At 31.4% G+C, this 25,870-nt stretch overlaps 2 protein-coding genes and 1 long non-coding RNA gene across 3 annotated transcripts; 1 reads left to right on the top strand and 2 right to left on the bottom strand.

The window, feature by feature from the left end:
* Positions 1–1,674: 1,674 nt before the first annotated feature.
* LOC120083621 lies at positions 1,675–2,802 on the bottom strand. Its single transcript, XM_039039455.1, has 2 exons — positions 2,260–2,802; positions 1,675–2,158 (listed from the first exon to the last, which is right to left on the bottom strand). The coding sequence occupies exons 1-2, from the start codon at positions 2,674–2,676 to the stop codon at positions 1,940–1,942; spliced, it is 636 nt and encodes a 211-aa protein (XP_038895383.1). The 5' UTR covers positions 2,677–2,802; the 3' UTR covers positions 1,675–1,939.
* A 12,783-nt stretch (positions 2,803–15,585) lies between these two features.
* LOC120083203 lies at positions 15,586–16,672 on the bottom strand. Its single transcript, XR_005483383.1, has 3 exons — positions 16,067–16,672; positions 15,886–15,967; positions 15,586–15,807 (listed from the first exon to the last, which is right to left on the bottom strand). It is a non-coding gene; the product is annotated as an uncharacterized LOC120083203 (long non-coding RNA).
* Positions 16,673–19,340: 2,668 nt separating this feature from the next.
* Positions 19,341–23,107, top strand: LOC120083586. Its single transcript, XM_039039406.1, has 3 exons — positions 19,341–19,895; positions 21,043–22,249; positions 22,371–23,107. The coding sequence occupies exons 1-3, from the start codon at positions 19,524–19,526 to the stop codon at positions 22,622–22,624; spliced, it is 1,833 nt and encodes a 610-aa protein (XP_038895334.1). The 5' UTR covers positions 19,341–19,523; the 3' UTR covers positions 22,625–23,107.
* The last annotated feature ends 2,763 nt before the right edge of the window (positions 23,108–25,870 follow it).

Here is a 25,870-nt window from a genome sequence, read left to right on the forward strand (position 1 = left end):
TCTTAGAATGTTTTCCATAATTTCTTCATTATTACTTTCCATTAATTTGGTCTTATGTTTCTCCAGATTTTTTTTTTTTTTTTTTTTTTTTTTTGGGGGGGGGGGGGGGGAACTTCTATGTTTCTGAAGATAATACAATATTAATGGTTTTATGTCTAATACTTTGTTGGATCTTTTTTTCTATAAAGAAAAAAAAAACACTGTATTTATGCTCATATTAATATTTTTTTTGAAAATATTAGTAAATAAATAAATACATGATTTTTTTTGTTGGTTTTAAAGAGAAAATGTACAAATTATTATTTTTCTCGATATTTAATCTAATTAATTATGTTAAAATGTAAATATAACTTAATACTAAGCTACTTATATTACTTTTAAGGGGCCAAACCAATTAGGAGTTGGTGGAGTTAGTTATTATAACCCGCTCCAAACTTGGGACACCAAGTATGATTGTGGTGTGTACAACTATTTATAACCTATAATTAAAAATAGTATTTATTTTCCTATAATATTTACTATTTGTCACTATCTTCTATTTATTTTCTTTACTACCGTGTTTACTATTTCCTATCCAAACAAAAATAGTTTACATCTCAAACACAAACTATTATAATCTAAACTAAATAGTCAGCATCCTAAACACTAACTATTATAATCCACCAAGTATAATAAACACATACTATAACTAACTCAGTGTCTCAAACGCCTCCTAAGAGTTCACTAATTTTGCCAAAATGAGTATTACTCAACTGACGTAGGCTTGTATATTAATTTCGAGATCAGAGATTCCCCTACCCTGCATATTTAATCTTAATACCTTTGAAAAAAAAATCACTAATTTTTTTAACTAAAAGAAAAAAAAAATAGTTATATAACCATAAGCTAAGGGTCGGCTTAGATTGACTTAAGAAAAAAATATTTTTTTCAAAAAACTCATTTTTATTTAAACACTTTTGACCAAAATTGATTGATATTTTGAATGGTTGCCAAACACTAATTTCTTATAAAATGACTTATTTTTTAAATTAAACATTTGAAAATGTAATCCAAACACACCCTAAAACTATTCCTCTTATATTTAAATTTACTTAAATATAATAGGATTGGCATACAAGCCATTAACCGATTAAGCTAAGCTGACTTTTTGATTGTCTAAATTTATATATTTTTTTTTATTGGATGGAGGATCAAACTTCTAACTTCAAAATTGATTGTACAAACACTAAGCTAATTGATGAGCTATTGTTAATATGGGTGTATTCTTCATTAAATTACACTCAAATTGACTTTTTAGATAGCTTTCTTTTCCATTCTAATCTTAAGAAACTTTGTATTCCTCATGACTTTAGTAGTAAGTGGAAATATGATATAATCATAGAAACTAAAATTAACCTAGAGAAAATTGAAATAAAGCTTTAAAATTTTACGTTAAATTTCATAATAATAGACAATATGTTAAAGTGAATATAACTCGACTGCAATTAATATATACTCTTTCTTTAAGATTGAAAAGGTCTCAATCTTCATATCTCGACTTAATTACTGTATACTAAAAATGTATTTTTCTAATGGACCGTAAGTATATTTGAAAATTCATACAACAACAACTATAATATACAAATTTAAGGTTTTTTTAAATATATATATATTAATATGATCTTTCCCTTTTGAAAGTTTTAAGGAGGAATAAAATAGAGAGAATTAAAGCATCTTGTCCTTTGTCGAGTCAACTGTTAAAGATCAGAAAAACAAAAAGATAAGAACCTGAAACCCATTGAAAAGAAATAGCAATGAAAAGAAAAGTTAAGTAATTATCCTGATGGGATAATTTAGATTTAAAAAGTAGGTAGCTAGTGATGATGAAAATACACATATATTTGATATATATGATAGTTCCTGATCTTCTTCTTCTTGTTCATGCAAATTAAAGATATACCTAGGAGGAATTTGGTTCATCTCTTCGATTTTTAATAATTGAGTTCCCAAAAGCATCTTCACAATTTCTCAATGGAGTCAAGAAATCGGTTAGAATAATTTGAAGTGAAGAAACTTTTCGTTTCAGTTCTGCATTCTCATGCAAGATTTGTTGGTTGCATTCTACCACCTGTATTAGTTTTTCCGATAATTGTCGGTTCGAAACTTCCAATTGTCCTACCTGATAGTTAGAACATATTAAATTTCTATCAACATTTCAATATTTGAATTTACGACATCTTACAGCAAGAAATTATATATATAGGTCTTTGAGAATCTTGCCTGGTATTGCAACTCTTCAATTTGCTTCTTTTTTCTCATTCGCGACCTCCTTGCAGATTCTCGATTTGATATCATTCTTCTTAGTTTCCTCTCGGCCATTACAGTCAGATGATGATGACGATGAACGTCGAGAATTTCAACGACATCCAAAACGTTATCGTTGCTATAGTAAGAGGTGGAATTGGGAGAGAAGACATTACAGTTGTTGTTGTTGGTAGGGGGTTGGCAAGTAGTGTTCATAGTAGGGAACAATATTTCTCTATGGAAACCACAAGAACCATTTGATTCATCTTCATGATCATCACCTTCTCTTCTCATCACCCTATTTGTTTCCATGATCAAATGTGAAGAACAATGCCTTTTCAAGCTTCCATTAAATGGATTTTCACCAAATCCCAAATCTTCATTCAACTCCATTATAGAAAGAGAGAGAGATTTAAAAAGAAGAAAAAGAAATAAATAAAAGGATGGTTATAAAATGAGAAGCTTTGTTTTGATTTTGAAGGCCCTTCTTCATTTCCTTTAAGAGAGAAGAAAAAGGACCATTAGGGAAAATTAAAAGAGGTAGATGGGTACCCATTTAGAGGTCAAAAAATTAAAAGACTCATAAAAAAGTGTTATTTCATAATGGGCAATTTTCTTCCCTTCAAAATTTTCAGATTATTATTATTATTATTATTATTTATAATATGCCCTTTTGATATATCCTTTTGTAATGTACCAAAATTTTGGAATAATTTTTGCCGATATATAAATGCATGGGCTTCACTTCTAAAATGTAAATTAGCCAGAAATTTATTCTAAATGTTTTTGAAAAGAAAAAAAGAAAAAATGGGGGGTTGCTTAGAACAAATCTTCTACCTCTCATGTCTATATCAACCACAAATATTTATTTGATATTGACATATGCCAATATTCCTACCAAAACCATATGCAAATCCTAAATGATAATGTTTCCTTCTCATTTATTTTTTTTCCCATAAAATCTCTAAATAAATAAGCATAAGCTATAAACTTTTCTTTTTCAAACTCCCACCCACTATGCCACATCTTGGATTCATTTAAGGAAATTTTGCAATTTTTTTCTTTTTTTTAAATATCATTATGTGTTATTGGAGAAAGTGTTAGTGCTTTAATTAAATCCAATTTTAGTTCTTGTAAGCATTTTTTTGTGGGGGGAATTGAGATTGATTATATTAATTATTTGACTACTATTGTTAGTTTAGTTTTTGTATAGTATGAATTTATTGGGAAAATTTGCTGTTTTGTCCATAAGGTTTTAATTATCTATGGTTGCTTCCAACTCAGACCCAAGTCTGCAAATTAAAAAATTTTGCCCTTAGGCTTATTCTAAGCTAGCTTCCATTATGACATGGCCCCCCACCATTTAATATTATTATTACTTTAAAGAATCTGTCTCTATAAAAATAAACCATAACTTTATATATAGCTAATGAAGGGGCCCTTGTAGTTAAGTTATGGCAAAAACTTGGTTTAACAAGCAATAATATTTCTTTTAAAAAATCACATCAATGTAAAACTTAGCTCATCAAGTGGGTGTTCTTTGGTAATTTGTGTTGAAATTTTATGAAAGGAATAAATTTATCCAAACTTGACTTTGTTTTGTATATATATATATATATTATTAAGTCGTTCAACATTTGTAAAATTAGTATATATGTAGTATAAAAGTGAGTTGATTTGTATGTTTAGATTTTGTAGATGATTTTATGTAGTTGATCCAAAAGTCAAACCGTATATATCAATATAGGTTTGATTTTTCGTAACTTCATTTCATTTGTTTTAATTAAAAGGAAGTTCAAATGTAAGCAATTTTCTATATATTGTTTGAAATTTTTATGTCGAATATTATTTTAAATGAAAAAAAAAAAAAAGATTAGTGTTAATAATTTGTTTGAGTTATTGTTCTTTTAGAATGTCACTTGATTCCCATATAATATCAAAATGATGTATGTGTACCATTGAGATAAGAGCATGACATGATGGGAAAAACTTATACTAAATAAATTAAAGGACTAGTTGCATAAATAGAATTCAAGCCTAAAATAATAGAATATGTAGTATAAGGATAAAATAATTGCATATATAGATCAAAAAATGGTAAAAGACTAAAAAACTCATGCCTAACCACCATTTTGTTAGCTTCTTCCTGATTTTCTCAAATTAAAAGCTATCATTGATAGCTATCACTGATAGCAGCTATCAGTGATAACCACTGATAGCAGCCATCAGTGATAACCACTGATAACTGCTATCATCTGCTATCGTTGATAACTTCTATCAATTGTTATAAATGATAGTTGCTATTAGCGTTAGCTTTCAATTTGAGAAAAATTAATACAATCTTAAAATATTAACTTTTAATTTGCTATCAATTATCAGTAGATATCATTGATTCACTTTCATCAATTGGAATCAACGTTGAAATATTACTACTTGAGGCTATCAGTTGAAATATTACTACTTAAGGCTATCAGTGGATATAAATGATAGTTTTATAAATAGTGATCAGTTTTGAAAGAAGACCAACAACTTTGAATATCATAGTAGTTATCACTAATAATCTTTTATCATGGCTATCACTGATAACAGCTATCAGTCGACTTTTGTCAATGAGAATCAACCTTGAAATATTAACACTTAAGGCTATCAATGATAGACTTCTATAACTGGTTATCACCTTTGAAAGAAACTCGATATATAGATATCACCCAAGTTTTATCACCGATATCACTAACATCACTCATATTCTGGTTATCAGTGATAGCTTCGTTCACTGATAACATCATTGATAAGATGTTATCAATGATCTCACTGATATCATGTTATCAGTGATAGTTCTCTATCACTGATAACGTGCTATCAATGGTAGCTTCTATTACAGATAACGTGTTATCGGGTAGCTTCTATCATTGATAACATGCTATTAGTATTAACTTCTATCACTGGTAACATGCTATCAGTGGTAGCTTCTATCAATCATAGCCACTAAACACCTTTTTGCCCCTTTCTTGTCCTTCCCAAACATTTATAAGTCCATTTTCCTTTCGATGACAACTTCTATCACTGATAAACATGCTATTAGTGATAACTTCTAGGCATTTCACTTACATAATTCAAGATTCAACTTTATTGATTAAATTCACTAAGTTGGCTAATAATGATAGATTTCTATAAGTGGCTATTAACTATGAAAATATAATAAAAAAAATTAAGCTATCAATGATAGAAAATATTAGTGACTATCACCGATAGACTTTCATTTGCTATTTATATTTATTATTTATTATAATAATCAAACTTGATGATTGGCTTGTTGGTGTTAAGTCACTTATGAATTGAGTATTTTCCTGGATACGGAACTCAACCTCATAATTCTTGTGAAAAAAAAAAGAAGAAAAACTTCAAATAAAAGAAAGAAAAATTTTAAAAATAAGGGAAAAGAAAAAGAAAGAGATGAAGCAAAAAATCAGAGAAAGAAAATAAAATAAAATAATAAAAAAAATAAGGGAAGAAAATAAAAATAACAAAAAAAAAAGAATAAGCAAGAACCGAATAAAGAAAAAAAAAATAGAAAAAGGAATAAGCAAAAACCGAAGAAAGAAAATAAAATTTAAAAAAGAAAATAAAAAAAAGAAGGAAATGAAAGAAAATAAAAAAAAAATAAAGGAAAGAGAAAGAAAGGGAAAAAGAAGGAAATGAAAGAAAATAAAAAATAAAGAAAAAAAGTAAAAATCGGATAAAGAAAAGAATAAAATAAAATAAAAAGGAAGAAGTAAAAATTGAGAAAGAAAAAAAATCAAAAAATAAAAAAATGGAGGGAAGATGTAAAAATAGAAGAAGAGAAAGAAATTTTAAAAAAACTAAAAAAATGTGTACAACAAGATAAGAGAGAATGAAATTAGAAATTTAAAAAAAAAAAAAAAAATCAAAGATTGACAGATTTTTTCTCTATAGTTACAAATATCCTAAATTAAATCCATTTGATTAAATATTAAATAACAATATATGTTATTTAACTAATCTCATCAAAGATTTACACAAATTATGAATGAATTTTTTAGTAAATTCGTCTCAACTAATTTTAGAGTTATTTTTCTTCTTAAACGAAATTAAAGAAAGAAAGAAGAATATTTAATTTTCTGAATTTTTGAGTATATTCTCATAAAACATAAAAAAAGCTAAACCAATGGAATCAAGCCTAACAAATTAAGAAACAAAAAGTTTAAGAAAAATTATTCTTTTGCCACTAAAGAAAATATTTAATGGGTGTGGTTGGGGGAAGATAAAATCTCACCCTATATGTCTATTAAAGCAATTTAAAATTCGATTTCTACCAAAATTACACAAAATATGAACGAATTAAAACATACCCTTTATCTTAATTAGTAAAATAATATGCGAATTCCAAAAAGGAAAAAAATAAATTAAAAGCTTAATGATATTAATTAAAGATATGCTATAAACAGCCATTATTGGTGTATATAAATGCTTCACCTACCTATTGTCAAATCCTATTGACCCAATAAAGGAGAGATTATGACATTAAACTTATAGCTAAAATTTGAACTTGCGTGTGAAAAATGAATCAATATTTGATTATTAAAATTTGATTATTCATGTGATTAGAAAGGAATTACCCGAAATGAAACAATTAATGATATTCTTAGTATGAAATTGTTGAGACTTTGATATCTTATGTGTAATTCTTTTAGTAAAACACCTAAAATGGGATATTTCCAATGTTATATATACTACAATTAACATACAGTGTAATTATGGCTATAAAATTAGGGTTAGGAAGTCTAATATTTATATGCATTTATATTTGGATAATGATTTACCACAATTTTACGTAATAGAGTAATGTATTTTTCTTTTCCTTTTAATTAATTTTAGTTTTAGGATGAAAAATCAAATCTTGGAGGCGGTAAAAACAGTATATGTTTATTTTGAGGCTCTTTGAATTGATGGGAGAAAAATAAATGTAGTGGTATATACTATATATATTTATGTATTTTTCTTTTTTGTTAAATAAATAAAGAGGTAATTATGTTGGGTAGCACTTTTAATATTAATAATTAAGTGTATAGTAACATTTTAAAAGGATTGTAAATATAGTAAAATCTATCAGTTATAGACTTTATCATTGATAGACTCCTATCAACGCTATGGTCTATCACTTGATATACCCCTACTAATGATAATGCTCATAGATTTTGAAAACATAATCTAAATTTTATTATATCTGCAAATTCTTTTGCATTGTGATATATCTGTAAATATTTATAACTGAAAAAATGGGTTAAGTTATGAATTGGGTTTAGTTACAAGTAGATGGGCTTTCAAGTTTCTAATATTGGGCTTGAGGACCAAGTTGGATAATGTTTTTTTTAACACGTTGATAATGTTGGAAATAATCAGGTAAATAGTCGTAATTATACTATCATTTGGAAAAATAGCAAAAGATAGAGTAGTTTTGAATTATAGAAAAATGAATGGAGATCACGTGAATCGAACTTTTGGAAATCCAAAAATGCCTTTATCATCTCTTTTAATTGCAGTGTAATTAATTCGACATTTGTATTAATGAGACTGTAATTAATTCAACTATATATTCCAGCAGACTTTCAACGCCAACTAGCTTGATTATTTCAAGTGGATAATCATCCTTAAATCTCACGATTTTAGTAGTTGTTATGAATTTATGTATCAAATTTAATACTTATTTGAATGCTTAAATATTCTACACAACTAATTTTAAAATCTTTGTTTGAAATTTAAATTATCATATTATATTAATTATCCCAACTGAAATTTATTATTTTTATTATACTTTCTATTAAATTTAATCAAGATTCACAGTTTTAAAATACTTTTGAATATGATATTTATTATCCTTTTGTTTCAAACATAAAATATTAGAATATGTAGCCCTAGCTTTTTTCATCCTCTCGACGTTTCTTTCTTATGGTTGTTAAACAATTAAGAGTTTTGTTCAATGGTAAGTGAGATGAAAATAACTATTACCACGACTTTTGATTTATTGAAGTTTTCGTTGCTTCAAACACATCTTTTAAACATCTTGTCGATCTAATCCAATCTAAGATTTTTCCAACTTCTGAATATATTAATCCAATCTAATGTGATAAGAATCGTGGAAGACAAAGATGTGAAATCCTAATGTGATTAGAATCGCGGAAGATAATTGACGACAAGTCTACTTTGCAGGATGAAAGACTCGGCTTAATCGACCACGACCAAAGTTCAGATCGCAGAGTCTCTTTTTCCAAAGTGATTCCTATCGAGCCATTGTGAAAAGATAGGCCAAGCATACAGATGGTGTTGGTATTAACCTACTTGCCTTGGGGTCTTATACCCATCTTGATTGATTTGATCAAGGAATGATGTATCATCCTCGAATATTGTTTGTTTCTCTTCTATTCATCAGATCTCCACGACTAACATCAACACCACATCATAATTGGTTAGTAATTTCAATTGATGATTTTTAATTGGGATTTTCACACTCTACTAAACTAATATTTTGGTCTAGAACCAAGAAAAAGTATTGTTACAGAATTTTGGGCAAGTTCAAAAACGATGTAGATGTTTTGGTTGAGTGATTTTTAATTGCAGTGTATTTGTTTTTAAGTTTAGTCTATTTGTTGGGTATAGTTTGGAAACTAATTACACTGAATTTGTAGGTCACATAAATATATATTTCATTGGAAGTATCGCCAAAAACTTTCAAAAGATCTTTGATGACTACAAAACCCTCATCCGAAATATGGTGTAATTAATTTTTCCTTAACCCTAAAATGTCCACATCTGGATTTTCAGAATTTTGAGTAGAGTGGAGGAAATTATGGTTGAGATGATAGATTTAGAGATAGTGATTCTATTCACGACCGTAGTATTGTTGGCGAAGGAGCCAACTTCGGAGAGGAAAATGGCAACAACTTGGTTGGAAAAGAGGACAGTGTAGTGATTAGAGCCTAGCCAACCGATAGTCTCTAGATGTTAGTTTTAATTACAATGTATTTACGTATATTTCATAATAAGTCAAATGCAATCTCATTTGTATGGTTGGAGTAGTTTAGACTTTTATAAATTCGTTTATTTTTTATTTTTAATTTGTTTTACAATTTTTATGAATGAAATGATGATTTACTATTTTTACAAATGAAAAGTTAAAATCTGTTATTCTTCTCATTAGCCCTTGATTTTGTTCTTACAAAAGTGTTAGACATTGAATTGATCTTTGAACCTAGTTGATATGCACTATTCCCCTTTTTAGGTCAGAAGTTTGACCAATCTATCTCTATAGTTTTTTATTATAAAAAAAAAATGAAAACATGACATTTAAAATGATAATAATTGACTTATTCATCAAGCCAATCTCAATATATATATTATCAATGTTTTGTGATGATAATCCTTTTCGTAGAAGTGTATTTTCAATCATGTTCCAATATTTGTATTAATTACACTTCATTTTGGTACTATCCTCATGAATTCACATTCACAAAATTTTATTATTCAACCTTAACATAGTTTCTTTTTTTTTCCAATATCAATTACTTACATAATCGGCGAGCAAATTATAGGTTTGAGGGATGAAGGTGAAGACACATTAATCGAATTTCTCAGATAGAACGTTTATCTCCTCAATCCAGCAACTGATTTTAGCAACGACAATAGATTTCCCCATGATTAGGTTAATCACTTGAAGATTGTCTAATTCAACAAGGATGTTTTGGCAATTTAAGGAAGCTGCAAAGTTTAAACCTTTCTTGATGGCGAGGGCTTCGGCAAGGGACGCTTCATAGTAAACTTGAAGATGAATAGCAGATACGGTAAAGATAGAGCCATTATCATCTCGAATGGCAATTCCAATCCCAATCGATCTGGAAGAAGAATACCAAGATGCATCTACATTGATTTTGTACGAGCCTTGTGGTGGAATCCACTGTTGTTCTCTTGAAGATTTTATATTGCTTGAAATTTCTCTATCACCATCTTGAATCACTCAAATTGAACTTCGGATAAAAAAGATATAGCAATAGGAAGTGACATGACGAATTAATCATCAAATTAGACCAATTAGAGATTGTCACTTAAGCTATAGGTGAGTGACATATGGGGCTTTTAAATTTGCAACCAGTGGATTTTAGTTTTTATTGAAAAAAAAGAGAATTAAAAGAAATTGATTTTGTAAAAAAAAAAAAACAATTTTGTTAAATAAAAAAATGAATTTAATATTATTTTATATGTGTCTAATGACTAGTTTTTACAAATGGTGAGCTCTTTTTTTTATTATTATTTTTGGGTTTTAGAAGAAATTATTTTAAAAGGCATATATTATTATATTTTTTTTTTGTTTGTGTCTAAGAGTTTAAATCTCCACCATTCGATTTTTAACTTTTTGAACAATCCAATGGTCCAAAATAAAATCCACTTTTTGCCCTACTTCCCACTTTTTTTTTTATACTTCATCTTCTCCAAAATTATTTCAACTTTTCACATTTTATAATCCTTAAAATTAGCAAAAAAAAAAAAAAAAAAGTCACCATTGTCACTCTTTCTACAAGCTTCCAATTTTGTTTCATTTCATCTTATTCTTGAGAAAAAATCCTATTATATTGTGAGGATTAAAGTGTGTGAGCTTAAACTCATATACCCACTCTTTTTAGAGAGTTTTATTGTGTGATTTAAAGCTTAAAAAAATATTATAATGGTTGGATCCTAACCATTATAATATTTTTTAATCGAGTTTGCTCTTGAACTCATAAAATGAGCAAGGTAGCAGTTTGACTCTCATCCGTGGAAAGAGTCAAAGGAGATTTTTTAATCGAAATCCCAAGAGGCACTTAGGAAAGTGGATGTATGTCGAGTTTGACTGAGCCACTATAAAAAATCAGTGTCTTCTCCTCTGACTCTTTAATTATTTTGCATTTAATTTTAATTGTATGATTTTATTGGTTGAGATTGATTGAGTATATTGTTACATAATTTTTATCAATCTTGTTATTTAGTATAAATTAGAGTTTTTATTAATTTAGTTTTAAAATATCTAATTAGATCAAATTGAGTAAACTTTAAGAAAAAAATTTAATTAAACCCTAGTCACATCCCCCTCCCCCCTCTAGGGTTGCCATACCAGTTTAACACATTGATCTTAGCCTAATCAGAAGATTACAAGGAAATATGGCCGTTAGGAAAGGTAAGGCCACAAAATCACCATCTACAACTTCTCCCCCTTCCAAGACAACCCTGTCGGGGAGTTCAATGCATACTACCCTAAATGATACCACCTTCTCCTTTCTTGAAAGAGATCATGAGACTTCAATGTCAGATCATCAACAAGATTCATTCTACATACTTGCCTCAACAAGTCAAGTGTCTTCTCCTCCTACTGTAACTCCTGCCTCTGTGGCTGGTGATGAAGCCATAGCACCTCATCAGCAGCCATATGGTGTCAATGCTCCATTTGTTCATCCCACTATTGTGGTGAGATATATGGTTGGTTGTTTAGAGAAGTTCATGGAGTAATCTCGTGCTTACTGGAAATATGCTAAGGAGAGAAACGTGACCTTCCAAAAATTCCTTATCTCTGCTAGACTGAGATATTATCCTGTTGTTTCTTCTTTCCCGGGTCGCATCCTTCACGACACTATGAATGAAGAACAAGATTTAGAAGTTGATGATGATACTTCATCTATTAGAGGAATATTATGTTCCTTCTCTTGTTCTTTCTTTGATAATCTCATAACTCATTTTATTTTTACTTTGCTTTTAGTTTCTTTTATGTGTAGTTAGGTTAGTTTTTGCTTTTGATAGGTTAGTATTATTCATTCTACTGGAATTATGTTTGTATGGCTGGCATTATTTGTAAATAGTTTGATGCATGTTGTTTTATTTGTTGTGCAAAGTAGCTCTTGATGATGATATCTAGGGCATATCTCCTTTTGCATACCTTACATTCAACCCCAAATGATACAAAACCAAGACTCTTACTTTTGTCTATTTGTGCAAAACCTCCTTAGGCTAGTCTTCTACATGTACACTAGTTTAGTACACTCGGAGAACCTAGCCTTACATGTTGCAACCGAGCCAAAAGTCATACTCTTGCTTTTGCCCCCTTTTATAGTTTCGCTTTCTCAAGCAAGGAGACATTGCCTATTTTAGTTTTGGAGGAGAAATTTTGCATTTTGTGTATCAGTGTAAATATCTATTATGGGAATATGTATATATGTGTGCTAGAAAAAAGTCAAAAAGAAAACAAAAAAAAGGAGAAAGAAAATAAAGAAAAGAAAAAATAAATAAAGTTAGGATGACGCTCCTCCTTCCAAAACTAACTAAAGTAGCCAGGGGCAAGCATGACACCCGTGCTTTCTTTTGTAGCAAAATGATTAGTGCAGGAAGTGAATGGAACCTAAAGTGTGAGGATTACTCGTAGTCGATGCTTTGCATGACATCTGTGTGGCAAGCTAAAATGAAGGTAGAGATGACACGAGGAGTTTGTCCTAGGAAAGAAAAAGGAAAAATAAATAGCAGTGAAACAAAGGCCTAGAAAAAGCTCAAGATTGGGGATGTGCGAAAATTTTTGTACTTCATATTAGACTTGGTGATTGGTTAAGTTGTAGTGTGTTAGGGATCTCACTAAGCTCAATGATTGGTTGCTAGGTTGGTCTGGCATGTTTAGATAAATGGTTAAAGAATGTTGAACCTCTGGTCAAGTGATACTCTTATGCGGATTCTTTAGAAGTTCATAAATACGCAAAGTACTTAGATTAAAGACCGTTTCTAAAAGTTACTATCTTCACACTTATTGAACTAAGCATGCATGTTTTGATCTATTAAAACTGTTTTTTATGATGCTTTCTTGAGGATAAGAAATGATTTAAGTTTGGAGGTGTGATACATGCCATGAAATGCATGTTTTTGGGCACTTTTACTTAGAAAAATAAACTTATGCATGTGTTTTCCTCTAAACTCGGTCTTATTTGGTTAAAATGAACTTATGAAGGTTTGATTGAGCTTAAAAGATGTTATTTACTGATTTAGAGTTATTTTTGTGGATTTTGGTACGAGACTGAGGCTATATTGCTAATTCTCGACTGATACAATCACATCACCATTGTGACTGCATCATTGAGTTCTAATTTTTCAGATTTCAACCCAGTTAAGAGTAGTTGTGATTTTCACGTTCCAAGCTGTTGGGCAACCCCCATTTCGACTGGTGATCCCTCAAGGCATGGATTTTGGCCCTTTTCAATCGATTTGGGGCCTATATAAAGAGGATAAGTCCTCCATTTCAACACACAACTTTCCACCTCCGAATTCATCACTTGCTTCCCACAGATTCTATCATTTCCATCAGTCCTCTTGGACATTTTCTCAACTTCACAAGGCAAAGCCTCGAGAGCGAAAGTTCTTCTAAGGCATAGTGGTTATAGGTCATTTCATCTCGTGAAAGTGTGTGGTGAGGAACGATTTTTCCTTGAAAAGGGGGAAGACTAGGAATTTGAGGACTTGTCCCGAGATCCCTTGAGTTGTATTTTCCAGCATTTCTATTCATTTATTTCTTGTAGTTCTTTTATTTTCTTTAAACATCGAACTCTACATTGTAGCTACGATTTATAATCTAATAAAGTTCATTATTTTGTCATTTATCATGGGCTAAATCTTCCTAGGGGTCCAACAATATAGATGACCTAGGGTTGTTATGGCTTAAGTTATGTTGCACCTCATACCACTTTGTTTTACACATTCTCTTTGTTGAGTTTAAAGATAAAATCGGTAAGTTAAACTAGCCACTTAATTTAACAATCTAGCGAAACTCTAATGCTGAGAAGGTTAGGGTGTAAGCAGATATCACAATGAGATATGAGACTTAGAGCCTAGAAATAGGATTGTCACATCACCTTAGAAATAATGGCACCACATGATAAAGAAGCTTAACTTGAATTAATCTAAAATCCAGCTAACCATAGAAACATTAACCATTAGCTGCTTAGACCTCCTAAAGAAACTTGACACAAGATCGAATAGGTGTAGATTTCTATTCATGTGTAATTCACTATTAAGATATGATGCAGCCGCATTGTTTAAGGCACAACACTCGAAAGGTCGAAACATTGTTTGCCCCTATTCGATTACCGTTGTTGTAACAACATGACCCCCTAGGACTTAGGTTGGGCAGTTACTAAAATAAATACATGCATAGGATTTGAAACGACGCTCAGTAATGTTGAAATAAATGCTAAATAGTCAAGAGAAGTTCAAAAGAAATTTATTAAACGCAATTTTTAAAACAATAATTGGGTACCCATAATTCGTAAAGACTATTAAAATATAAAAGTAACAATCCTTCATAATAAGTTTCAAACAGTAAAACTAAAAATTGAGGGTAAAATAAGGATTCTAAATTTCATGATGCGGAAGTGTAAAAACTAGTCCCAATGGCTCGATCATGAATTCCGCTGCGCAATCGCCGGTGCATCTCTATCCTTACCTGAAACATCAACATAAGAAAGAATGAGTATGAAATACTCAGTAAGTAGGCCCACCACTGGGGTCAGGCTAGGCATCTATATCCTCTAGATACCCGCATATGGCACATAAATACATGTAACAGACAAGAGACTGAGTCCTATCCAATTGTAGTTAAATATGCCCACAAAACTAGTGAATCCCGAAGGAAACACAAAACTAATGAATCCCGAAGGGAACACAAACTGGTGAAACCCGAAGGAAACACAAAACTGGTGAATCCCGAAGGAAATACAAACTGGTGAATCCCAAAGGAAACACAAACTGGTGAATCCCGAAAGAAACACAAACTGGTAAGCATCTAATTAATCAATGAGGATATTCACACAGTCTTAACGTGCTAAGATTCAACATTTTACAGTTCTAAAACATACATAAAAATCCTTGATACCATGGCTTCATCACATACACATAATTCTTAATAACATATTATACATCATCCATGTATAACTTACATCATAAATCCACAACATGCAAGTATGTCTCAACACCAGCAGATCAGACATCGACATATGAAAATGCATACTATCACATACTAACGATCAAGTACTTAGATGTGTATGTAAACAAATCAGAATTCATGCCAGAACATACTTTGATTCAGGTCATACTGTCAATCAACATGCTAACATTTACCAATACATACACTTATCATGCTAGCATAAACTAAAGCCTGACCCGTGGCAGTCCAGTGGTAAGATTACTTACTCAAATTTGGTCCCAAATTAACCCAAGTAATTAAACCTTCTTACAACTCTTGGAAGACTTTGAATCCACCCTATAACATACATTACAAATATTAATTTAGTACCCCTAGTCCAAAAATAATAAATCCAAAGTTTAAAACTCATCTTTGGGGTCTAAATCCAATTAACCAAATTAAATCAAATGACCACAAATTTAACTTGCCGAAGTCGTGGCTTGGTTCGAGGCCAGTTCCAAAGTTCTATTTATTTGTCCAAACTGAACCTAAATCAAAACCAAAGTATAATAACTAAATTTTCAACAATTACCCTTAATCAAAAAGGAACCAAACCAACTACTCACCCAAATTTTACCAAAATTGATGAACTCATAAATCTTGTCGGTAGCACACAAAAAGACTTTAAAATGCCTCCAAACTTTGTATCTAAAATCCAAAATCCACAACTAATCCAGTAATTAGGCCCATAATTGGTTAGTTATTCAAAACTGAACCACAAATCCTCAAATTCCTAACAAAACTCACCCAAACTAGTAGATCCAGCGAGTGGCGATGACATCCTGCTTGACGTGGTGTCGGAGTGGAGTCGCACAACCTAGGCAGCAACGACTCGCAACCAGAGGCGACAAGCTACAGATTCGTGGGTCAGAGAGAGAGAAAGGTGGGGGCGTTTGAAGCTCACCATTGAGCGGTGCATCGCTGGTGAGAGTCGGATCCAGGCCGATTGAGAAAGGGGCGGTGCGGGTCGCGAACGGCGAGGCGGCGCTTCAGATCTGGATTTCCGACGGAGTCGACACGAAGGTAGAGGCAAGCGGCTGGATCTGGGACTGAGACAGCTAGGACGTGCATCTCAGATCTATGACTCGTGTCGACTTCAGTGGCTGGGAGGAAGCGCCGGCGCGACGAGCAGTGCGAAGGAGGGCGAGCGGCGCGAGAGGCAAGCGGTGCAGAGGCTGGTCGACGGTGTGGCTGGGAGAGTTTCGACTCAGATCTGGCGGCTGACGAGGTTGGGTGACTGAGGCGGCAGTGAAGCGATGGAGGTCGGGGAGGGGTCTCGATGGCTGCTAAAAGAAAGGGGGAGAGAAAGAAAAGAGAGAGGAAAAAAAGAAAGAAAAGGGAAGGATTAAATAAAATAAAAATAAAAAATATATATTTAATTCTTTCCTAATCCCGATTATTTTCTTAAATTCCCTCATTTTCCAATTTGGAATTAATTCCTGCCATCAATTTCCAACATAAATATCCAACTTCAATAATCAAATTCCAGTAATTACTCTTAAATATCCAAAATTTCCCCACTAATATAAAATAATGAAATTACACTACAACAAAATTTTGAGGTGTTACAGTGTTCATTATTTTTAAACTTTTCTTTCACTACCACAATACAATCTCTTATTTGGTTACCTCGATTTCATATTCATAGTCATAGGTAAATTAAAAATCACTATGGTTCTGTGGGATTCGACACCTGGAATACCCTGAGTTTATTACTTCATTGATAGTGTATGCTTTTATCCATAATATTTTGTTGCTCATATATTTGGTCGATCAGAAAGAGAAATTGAAGGTGGAAGAATCTAGAGAGGAAAGGAAGGGAGGACAACATTTACAGAGGAGGAAAATGAAAAATTAAGGCTTTTGATTTTTTCCCGTTTCATTCTCTTTTTTTAAATAAATAAATAATATATATTATATATATAATATATAATATATTTATTACACACTTTAGTGGCACAGTAATTTATCATTAAAGACTATTAATTTTCTTGTGGCGCGGGTTAATCTGTCACAAAAACTTTTAGGGATGTTGGTTTAGTATCTGTCACTAATATTTATTTTCTGCGACATGTTTTTTTAACATATTGCCGTAAATTAGTATTTAATTAAATATTTTGACCATGTCGCCAAAAAGTCATTTTCTTGTAGTGTCCATCCTCTCTCTCTCTTTTTTTCCATATCATCTTACCACAAAACATGGAGATGGAGGAGAGAGAACAAGAGAGAGAAGAGGAGAGAGAAAGAAAATGAAAGATTAAAGTAATTTTTTTCAATGTCATCTTACCACATGCATCTATAAATTTCTTTATATTAAATCTAAAGTTTTTTTTTTTTTTAGAGAAAGACCTTTTAAACATATTCTTGAAAATTCAGGGACCAAAATGACCAATTTCAAACATCAAAGACTAAACATACCTATCCTTCAAAACTTAGGGATCAAAATTGTAGTTTTCCCTAATAATAACAGATAAAATATCATTTTAATCCCTCTAACTTAAGTTTTATTCTATTTTAGTCCATGTATATTTAATTTTAGTATATGTACTTTCATAAATCTTAAAATTAGTTTTGATAGTTAGTTTCTTGTTGATTTTTCTTTAAAAAAAAAAAATAGTCACTTTGAGCTTTCTCTTTATAGATAATGAAAATATATTTACATAGTGTCTATTCGCACGTAAAAATTATTAGTATTATTTAACCAATTTCTATAAATTAACTTTGAAGACTAAATTTAAGATTAATTTGAAAGTATATATATTAATTTAAAAACATTATTGAAAGTGCAAAGACTAAGAATGGACAATTGTAAGTATTGACACTAAAATGAAACAAAACCCAAATTGTATAAATGAATTTGACATTTTAACCTAATAAAATACATCGTGGAAAAATTCAAACTTGCAACATGGCTCAATCACCAGATGACACGTGTTGGGGGTGCAACCTAAAGCATATTGAGGTGTTAATAACTTGATATGAACTTAATACTAGCTTAAGCACATGACTAAGATCAAACTTGTGAGAAATTTCGGTACAAGTCATATTGCTAGTTAATTGCACCTCCTTGTGTTAATAGCTCTACATTAGTACCACTTCTTACTTCTTTTTTTTTTTTAGATACAATAGGGTTTCAATATTCAAACTCCAGATGTCGTGGTCAATAATACTCATGTTGCTAAATTTAGTTAAGTATTACCATTTTTATCTTCTATTTAATTTTTATTAATACACCTACTATTTTGTATATATAGAAATATAAAGTATACTAATTACAATGGAAATTATGGCAAATCTAAAATTATATTCCATCAATACATAAAGTAGATCACTAAATTACTCTAACAAAACTCATAAGTGTTAAGTGATTAAATGTTGTTCCTTAAATTTTATTGACTTATTGTACGTTTTTTTTAATGATTATTCGAATGGAAATATAAAGGAGTTGAAACGTAAACACTTATAAAGTTTTAAATAAAAATAACATTTATCTAAAATTAAGGTGCTATTTAACAAGATTAACTTTGAACTACAAATAAAATAATGGGAAAAATAGTTTTTTTTTTTTTTTTTTGGTGAAATGGCTAATAATTAGGAGCGAATATTTAATAAAAAATTAAGGTTAAAAATGTAAAATTTGAAATTAGGGGTGATATTGAAACAAAACTCAAATCTCAAATATAGAATTGTAATTTTCTGAAATTGAGAAATTAAGAGAGTGAACCCAGTGAATGATTATAAAAACTCACTTCATATTTTGGATACCAATTATAATCTATAATTAATATTACTATTTCAAACATCTATTTGTAAAGTAAAATTTTGAAATTTAAAATTAAAATAGAAAGTAGCAACTAACAAAAAATTAGCGACAAAAATATATTTTTCTCTAAATTAAAAAGGAAAGCTTAGGGCACTTTTCCAAGTTGAATTAAAATTTTGATATTTTTAATTTTAAATTGGAGGTTATTTCCATAAAGAAAAAACAAAATAATAAATTGGAATTGTTTTCTCAGTTCTCACGCTCGCAATTTTTTTTTTTTTTTCTTTCCTGTTTTATTCTCTTCGATAAACGGATAATAAAATATCAAAGAACGAGAACGGCGGCCCCTTTGCCCAAGTACTGATCGTCGACGACGATCCCATCTGAATTCTTTCGCCGGAATTAATCGAGGCGGTCCGGCCACTCTGCCACTCATCGACGATGGCGGAGGACTCAACTAACTCTTTCGTCTCCCCAGAAGATCGCATAAAAGCCCTCATTTCTTGTCCTTCCGCGAGTACGAAATCCGGGGCCGAAAACGAATCTGTAGAAGGTGGATTTGATGAAAATCAGTCGCTGAAAGACGACAACCCTTCTTCTATCTGTGTAATTTGCTTTTCCGATGATGGAAAAGCGGAGAGAGGTAAGCTTGATTCCTGTGACCATTATTTTTGCTACGTCTGCATCATGGAGTGGGCGAGGATTGAATCTAGATGCCCTGCTTGCAAGGGCAGGTTCACTGTTATTCATAGAATTGCGAAGGATGGCTGTCGTCTCCGTGAACGAATTGTTGATATTCCAATGCGGAATCAGGTCGGTAACTCTGTAATTGACATTTTACATGAAGAAACTCTAATAAAGATTGACGTTTAGCTTTTCTAGGGTTTTAGGGATGCGATTTTTTGGTTGGTTGAATATCGTGTGCTTAACTTTTGTGAATATAGGAATTTTTCACCTTAGAAGTGATGCCAAATATGCTTGACTGCAAGTATTAGTCTGATTCTTGTTTCAATAATGCAATGTAGCAATCTCTGCAAGTATAGTTCTTCTCTTTCTGTTGAACCATGTAGTTCTAGGAACAATTTTTCATATAATTGCGTTTGATTGTATTGAACTATGTAGAAAATTTGAGGGCACTTGCTTCGTTTTCAGGATATGGTCGAAATAGATATACTTTTGCATCTCTACCGCATCTATGACTCTTTCTTCTATTATCTACTCGTTCCAGTAACAATTGCAGAAGTCTTTAAAAGATTGAGAATTTTTGTCCTTTTATAAGGTGAAATTGCTTAAGATATTATCTTGGTAATGAAACATAAATATGAAAAGGTAATCACCACCTTCACTACAGTCTCAAAAGCATATTTTTGAAACATGAACATCTAAGACCCATTTGATAACCGTCATGGATTCAATCCATGGTGGCTACCTATTTAGGATTTCCTACAGGTTTCCTGGACACCCAAATGTTGTAGGGTCACTCGTGAGATTTATCGAGGTGCACATAAGTTGGTCCAGGCATTCATGGATAGCAAAAAAGAAAAAGAAAAACATTTGATAACCCTCTCATTTGTAGTTTTCTGTTTATTATAGTTGGTCATGGCAAGTTTTTTCTAAGCTTTTCACTTTCTTTATAAACAACAAACTCAAGTTTTCAAAAACTACTTTCTTTTCTAATTTTTAAAATTTGGCTTGCTTTTTTGAAATGTTAAAAAATAGTAGGTGATAAAGCAAGAAAACTATGTTTATAAGTTTAATTCTTAAACAGAAAACAAAAACAAAATGGTTATTAAATGACCTTAATTTTGTAATATTCGTTTTAAGCTTAATTTTAAAAAATATTGAAATTTCTAATATTCGTGTTTTCTAGAGCTTGTTTTGTGTTTCTCCTGAAACATAGTTCCAACTTGGATGTAGAAATCTGCATGGTTTCACAACCTTGTACCTTTCCTGATTTCAGGATCACTCTGCTTCTGGAAATACTACGATTAGGGATCCGTATGCAGAAACATGTTGTACTGTGTGCAGGAGTATGGAAGATGAAGGTCTCATGTTACTCTGTGATCTCTGTGATTCAGCTGCTCATACTTATTGTGCTGGTCTTGGTGCTAATGTACCTGAAGGTGATTGGTTTTGCCATGATTGCACTATCTCCAGGGCTCGACATACTGATCCTGAATTGGATACTAGTTTCAACGATCAAAATCAAACAGCAACAGTTGAACCACACATTGCCATTTCCGTTATAGTAAAAGAACCAAGTGCTCAAACAGTTGCCATAACTCGCAGAAGTGCTCTTTTACATTCAAATCGTGAGCCACCTTCTGCTGTCCCCAGTTCAAGAAGCAGTGTGGCCCATAAATCATTGCCTAGTCGTGGTGGTAAAGCTGCGGGGACAAGTGCAAGAACATTACGTCGCTGTCGGAACATCCATAGCCATATAAGGGCATTACGTGATAATTGGGATGCTTTACAAAGAGGGTCACTGAACTTTCCTGCTAGCAGCTCATCGACATATTACAGCAACACTTCCAAACAAAATACTCGTGCTGCACTAAACAACCAAACAGGTCAACCCCACTTTTCCACAGGCATTAGCTTGCAGGCGACCTCTGGACCTGTGTGTAATGGAATCTCTTATGATGTTGAGAAGGCATGGCGGATGATGGAAAGTGCAAAGGCAGAGGCTATATGTGCGGGAGATCAAACCTTGAGACATCCTGCTAAGAGACAAATGAGCACAAAAACGGAAGATTCTCGTACAACGAAAGGTCAACAGTACAAAATCAAGAAGCCAAATGAGCCAGCCAAGCATAAAAAGGAAATGGGAAAACAAAGATTGCTCGAGTTGGATAAGCTAATGTGTCATCCAGTAGCAAGTAAGAAGTATAAAGCTTCTGATGAGTTTTTTCCTACAAATTCATCCAGTTATGGAGAATCTTCCTTGGTTAATATGGTTCACACTTGTCGAGATGATTTCAACTATGAAAACAGAAGAAAGCCATCAAACAAAATGGTGGATGAACTTTCATCATCCTCCACAATGACACAAGCCTCGGAAAAACGCCATCCCACTCAGGAGGCTGGCAATGATCACGATTCCAAAAGTGAGATACGAACACTGGTCAAGATCAATCTAAAACTCCTAAGCCGAGGCAAAAATTTGGGTACTACCTCATATTCCCTGCTACATGGCACCCATAACCATTAGTTTGATGTGCAATTATATCTTGTAATAGGATTACGTTGAGTGGAGTAATAATTAGTTGAGATTTATCATTTATGCAGGATATGAAGGATACAAGGAAGTGGCAAGGCTTGCAACACACACAATCATGGCAGGATGTGGTTTAGAACCCCCTCCAAGACCGAGCAAGCGATTCTTATCGTGCTCGGTTTGTAGACATACACAAGAAGAAATCCAACGGCTTCACAGGTCCACTCTGATGCCAAATTCTTGCAGGGAATGCTTCCTGGCGTTTGTGAAGGATGTTGTTAATGCCATAATGTTAGAAAAACTAGTGGTGGGTTCTTCTTCCTAAGCTGTAAAGAAACTAAATTATGTGTATTATTTACCAGAAGAGTCGGGAGAGGACAGAATAAAAGCAGAGAGTTGAAAATTAGTCGGGTTAGAGGTAGAAGAAGGCCCATTTTGATTGACTTTTCAAGTGTTTATAAACACGTTTTTGGTTCTTAGAAACACTTATTTAAATACTTAGAAAGTTAATCTAGCACGCCTGGAAAAAAAGAAAAAAGAAAGGAGAAAGGGGTGTTGAGTGAGGGATTTGTTGGAACATGTGGTGGGGCTAAGGGCTGATGTGAAAATGCTTTGTGCTTTGCTGTGGAGTCTCTGTGAAAGCACTTCAGAAAAGCGCTTTGCGACAATATCACGTGACTTTCAAGAACGTCAGCAGAAGTGGACTTGGCCATTGTTTTTTTGTTGGTACTCTTGTATTTCTTCTCTTCACACTTTGAATTTTTCTTCGTAAATAATTATTATTATCATTATTAGTTTAGTATTTCAATTAGATTGTGTCTCATTGATCACTAAATAAAGATGAGAGGTCATTTAAATTCTGATTTTAATAGAATTTTGGCATTCATGATTTAGACAAATGTTTCAAAATTGAAAGTTCAAGAAGGGTGTAGATTTGGAAAGGTGATGGATCTATGGGACAAATAAATTAAAAGGTTAGAGACTCAACATAATCTTAAAAGTTTAGAGAAGTTTAGAGATATGATCTTGTAATTTAACTAAAAATTATTTTCAAATCTATGTCTAGTGGATTTTTCAAATTTGATTGTCTAAAAGATTTTTTCCAACTTTAAATGTGTAAAATAGGTTATTGAATTTTTTATTTTGTATATAACATCTGCCTACACTTTAGAGTGTTTAGTTTTTTTTTTTTGTTTCTAATAATAATAATGCCTAATATGTCGTGAAAAAGTTCAAGGCTAGACGTATAATTTAGTCTTAAAAAATGATACAAAGTCCATAGTATTGAATTTTAATCTACATGTAGCTATCAACGAAGATTTGAAGTCGACAAGAGGGTGGATCAATTTATATTATAAAAAAAATCTATGAAATATGAAAAATAAGCTGTAAAATGTCACTGATATAATCATCATATTATAAATAATGAACATATTAATTTATTTAAAAAGCATAAAATATTATTATATTTTATATTTCTTTTAGATAAATCCATCCACTATATTTTTTATCAATATTTTTATATAATTAAGACCTCAGTTTTTTTTTTTTTTTTTTTTTTTTGGCCAATGACATTTTAACCATTTGGTAAGTGAAATGTGTGAAGTAAAATGTCCCCACATCCAACCAAAACCATTACTATATTATAGCGTGAAATCTTTATTGTTTTTATTTTAATAGACGAGTCCCACACCACACGTGACGCGTGTCAGGAGAGGAAAACGGTGTGTTTGGGGGTTTGCGAATGGCAGCACGTGGGGGAGGAGGCGGCAGTGGGCAAAGCAGGCAAGGATGGGCACACGTGACCTAACTGCCTTATCACGTGCCTTGAAACTGAACTAGACTGCCGTATTGGGTGCTGTCACTTCATCATTTGTCACAGCCCTAAATGCCCTATCACATCTAACACACCTCTTTTTCTTTTTTTTTTTCCTTTTCTATAACCATTAATTATTCCCCCACCAAACCGAAAAAAAAAAAAAAAAACTCTCTTTTTTACTATATTAATTAATGGGAGATCTTTAAAAATACAAAACTAATTACACGAAATAACCAAATTTAAACTTTTTTTTTTTTTTTTGTCTATTATGGATAAAAATTGATAGAAGTCTATTAATAGTATCTGATAGATGCTAATAAAAGTCTATCAATATTTATTAGTGTTTTTTATTTTTTTTGTAAATATTTGACATTTTTTCTATATGTGAAATTTTTTCTTAATTAATTATTTAATTTACTTTTACAATTAATTTAATTATTTATACCAAACATTCTCGGATGACATCCATCTAAATCGCTTTTTATTTCTTATAATAATTTTTAGGTTAAAATATTATTTTGTCCCATGAAATTTGTTTTATTTTAATCTCTATATTTTCAATTATTCAATCTTAATCATTGTATTTTCAATAAATCTTAAATTTAATCATTTAAAATTAAATTTTACCAAAAATTTATTAAATAATAATAATAATTTTCATGCAAAAATATATATATATGTGAATGTTTCCAAAGTTCATAATAAAAATACTATAAATAACAAAAAAAATTAAAAGCATCGATCATAATGGGATTAAATTAAGATTTATTGAAAATATAAGAATTAAATTTGAAATTTTTTTAAGTATATTATATTATAAATATTATGATAATAAATGTCCATTGGATGTTCATGCTTAGTGTCCATTAACCATATGTCATGTTCTCCTTTTCCAAAGTATTGTCCATGTGTCTCAACATTACACATTTATTAGTATTTATGTAATTCATTTCCTACTTGTCAAATTGTCTATAAATAGTGTGATTTGTCATTTTGTGGGTTTTGGAAGACGCACACATTAGGTTGTTGAATGAGAAATTTTGGACCAATCATAAGTTGGCACATCATTTATAAATTAATGACGAAATTTCAAATCATTAAATTTTGGCCCAATTAAGAGTTGACATATGTACCGAATTTAAGTCGAAGATAAATTTCGATGATGCACGTGGTTTTATCATGACCATTGAATTATATAAGATTAATATAACCCAATTTGATATTATTATTTAGGTCAAAGTCCAACTAGGCCCAAAAATAGGTTAGTTTGACCCAAATGTCAAATCACGTCTAAATTCGATTAATTGGGCCCAAATGCTAGACCCATGGACCAACCAAGCCCAAGTCCAACTAATTGGGCCCAAAGGCTAGGCCAATGGATCAACCAAGCCCAAGCCCAAGAAGCTCACTCGAGAGCCCTATAAATAGAGGAGCTTTCTTCATTTGTGGGGGTCAACAATTCTATATTCCAAAGAATTTAGAAGGAATTTTCTACAATCAAAAGTCTCTTTGACTCCTAAATCTGATCACGCAACATTCTGACCATGCTTAAAGACTAAAGTCCATTGAAGATACAAGCATTCTGAACACTCTTGAAGACTAAAGTCCTTTGAAGATACAAGCACTCCTCCAAGACTCGAAACTCAAGAATATCCACACGCCCCGCTTCTATACATCAAGCGTACGAATTGGAGAAAGTGTAGAAATTCATCCTTTTTATTTTATTTACTTTTGTTATCTATTTTATTTACT

The sequence above is a fragment of the Benincasa hispida genome, chromosome 8 (genome assembly GCF_009727055.1).
Source record: "Benincasa hispida cultivar B227 chromosome 8, ASM972705v1, whole genome shotgun sequence".
Taxonomy (NCBI): domain Eukaryota; kingdom Viridiplantae; phylum Streptophyta; class Magnoliopsida; order Cucurbitales; family Cucurbitaceae; genus Benincasa; species Benincasa hispida.

Coding starts and splice junctions, on each gene's coding strand:
- LOC120083621 (XM_039039455.1), bottom strand. CDS start 2,676: ATGGAGTTGAATGAAGATTTGGGATTTGGTGAAAATCCATTTAATGGA. Junction 2,159..2,259: donor TTGAAGAGTTGCAATACCAG/GCAAGATTCTCA, acceptor TCTAACTATCAG/GTAGGACAATTGGAAGTTTC.
- LOC120083586 (XM_039039406.1), top strand. CDS start 19,524: ATGGCGGAGGACTCAACTAACTCTTTCGTCTCCCCAGAAGATCGCATA. Junction 19,896..21,042: donor ATATTCCAATGCGGAATCAG/GTCGGTAACTCT, acceptor TCCTGATTTCAG/GATCACTCTGCTTCTGGAAA. Junction 22,250..22,370: donor AAGCCGAGGCAAAAATTTGG/GTACTACCTCAT, acceptor TCATTTATGCAG/GATATGAAGGATACAAGGAA.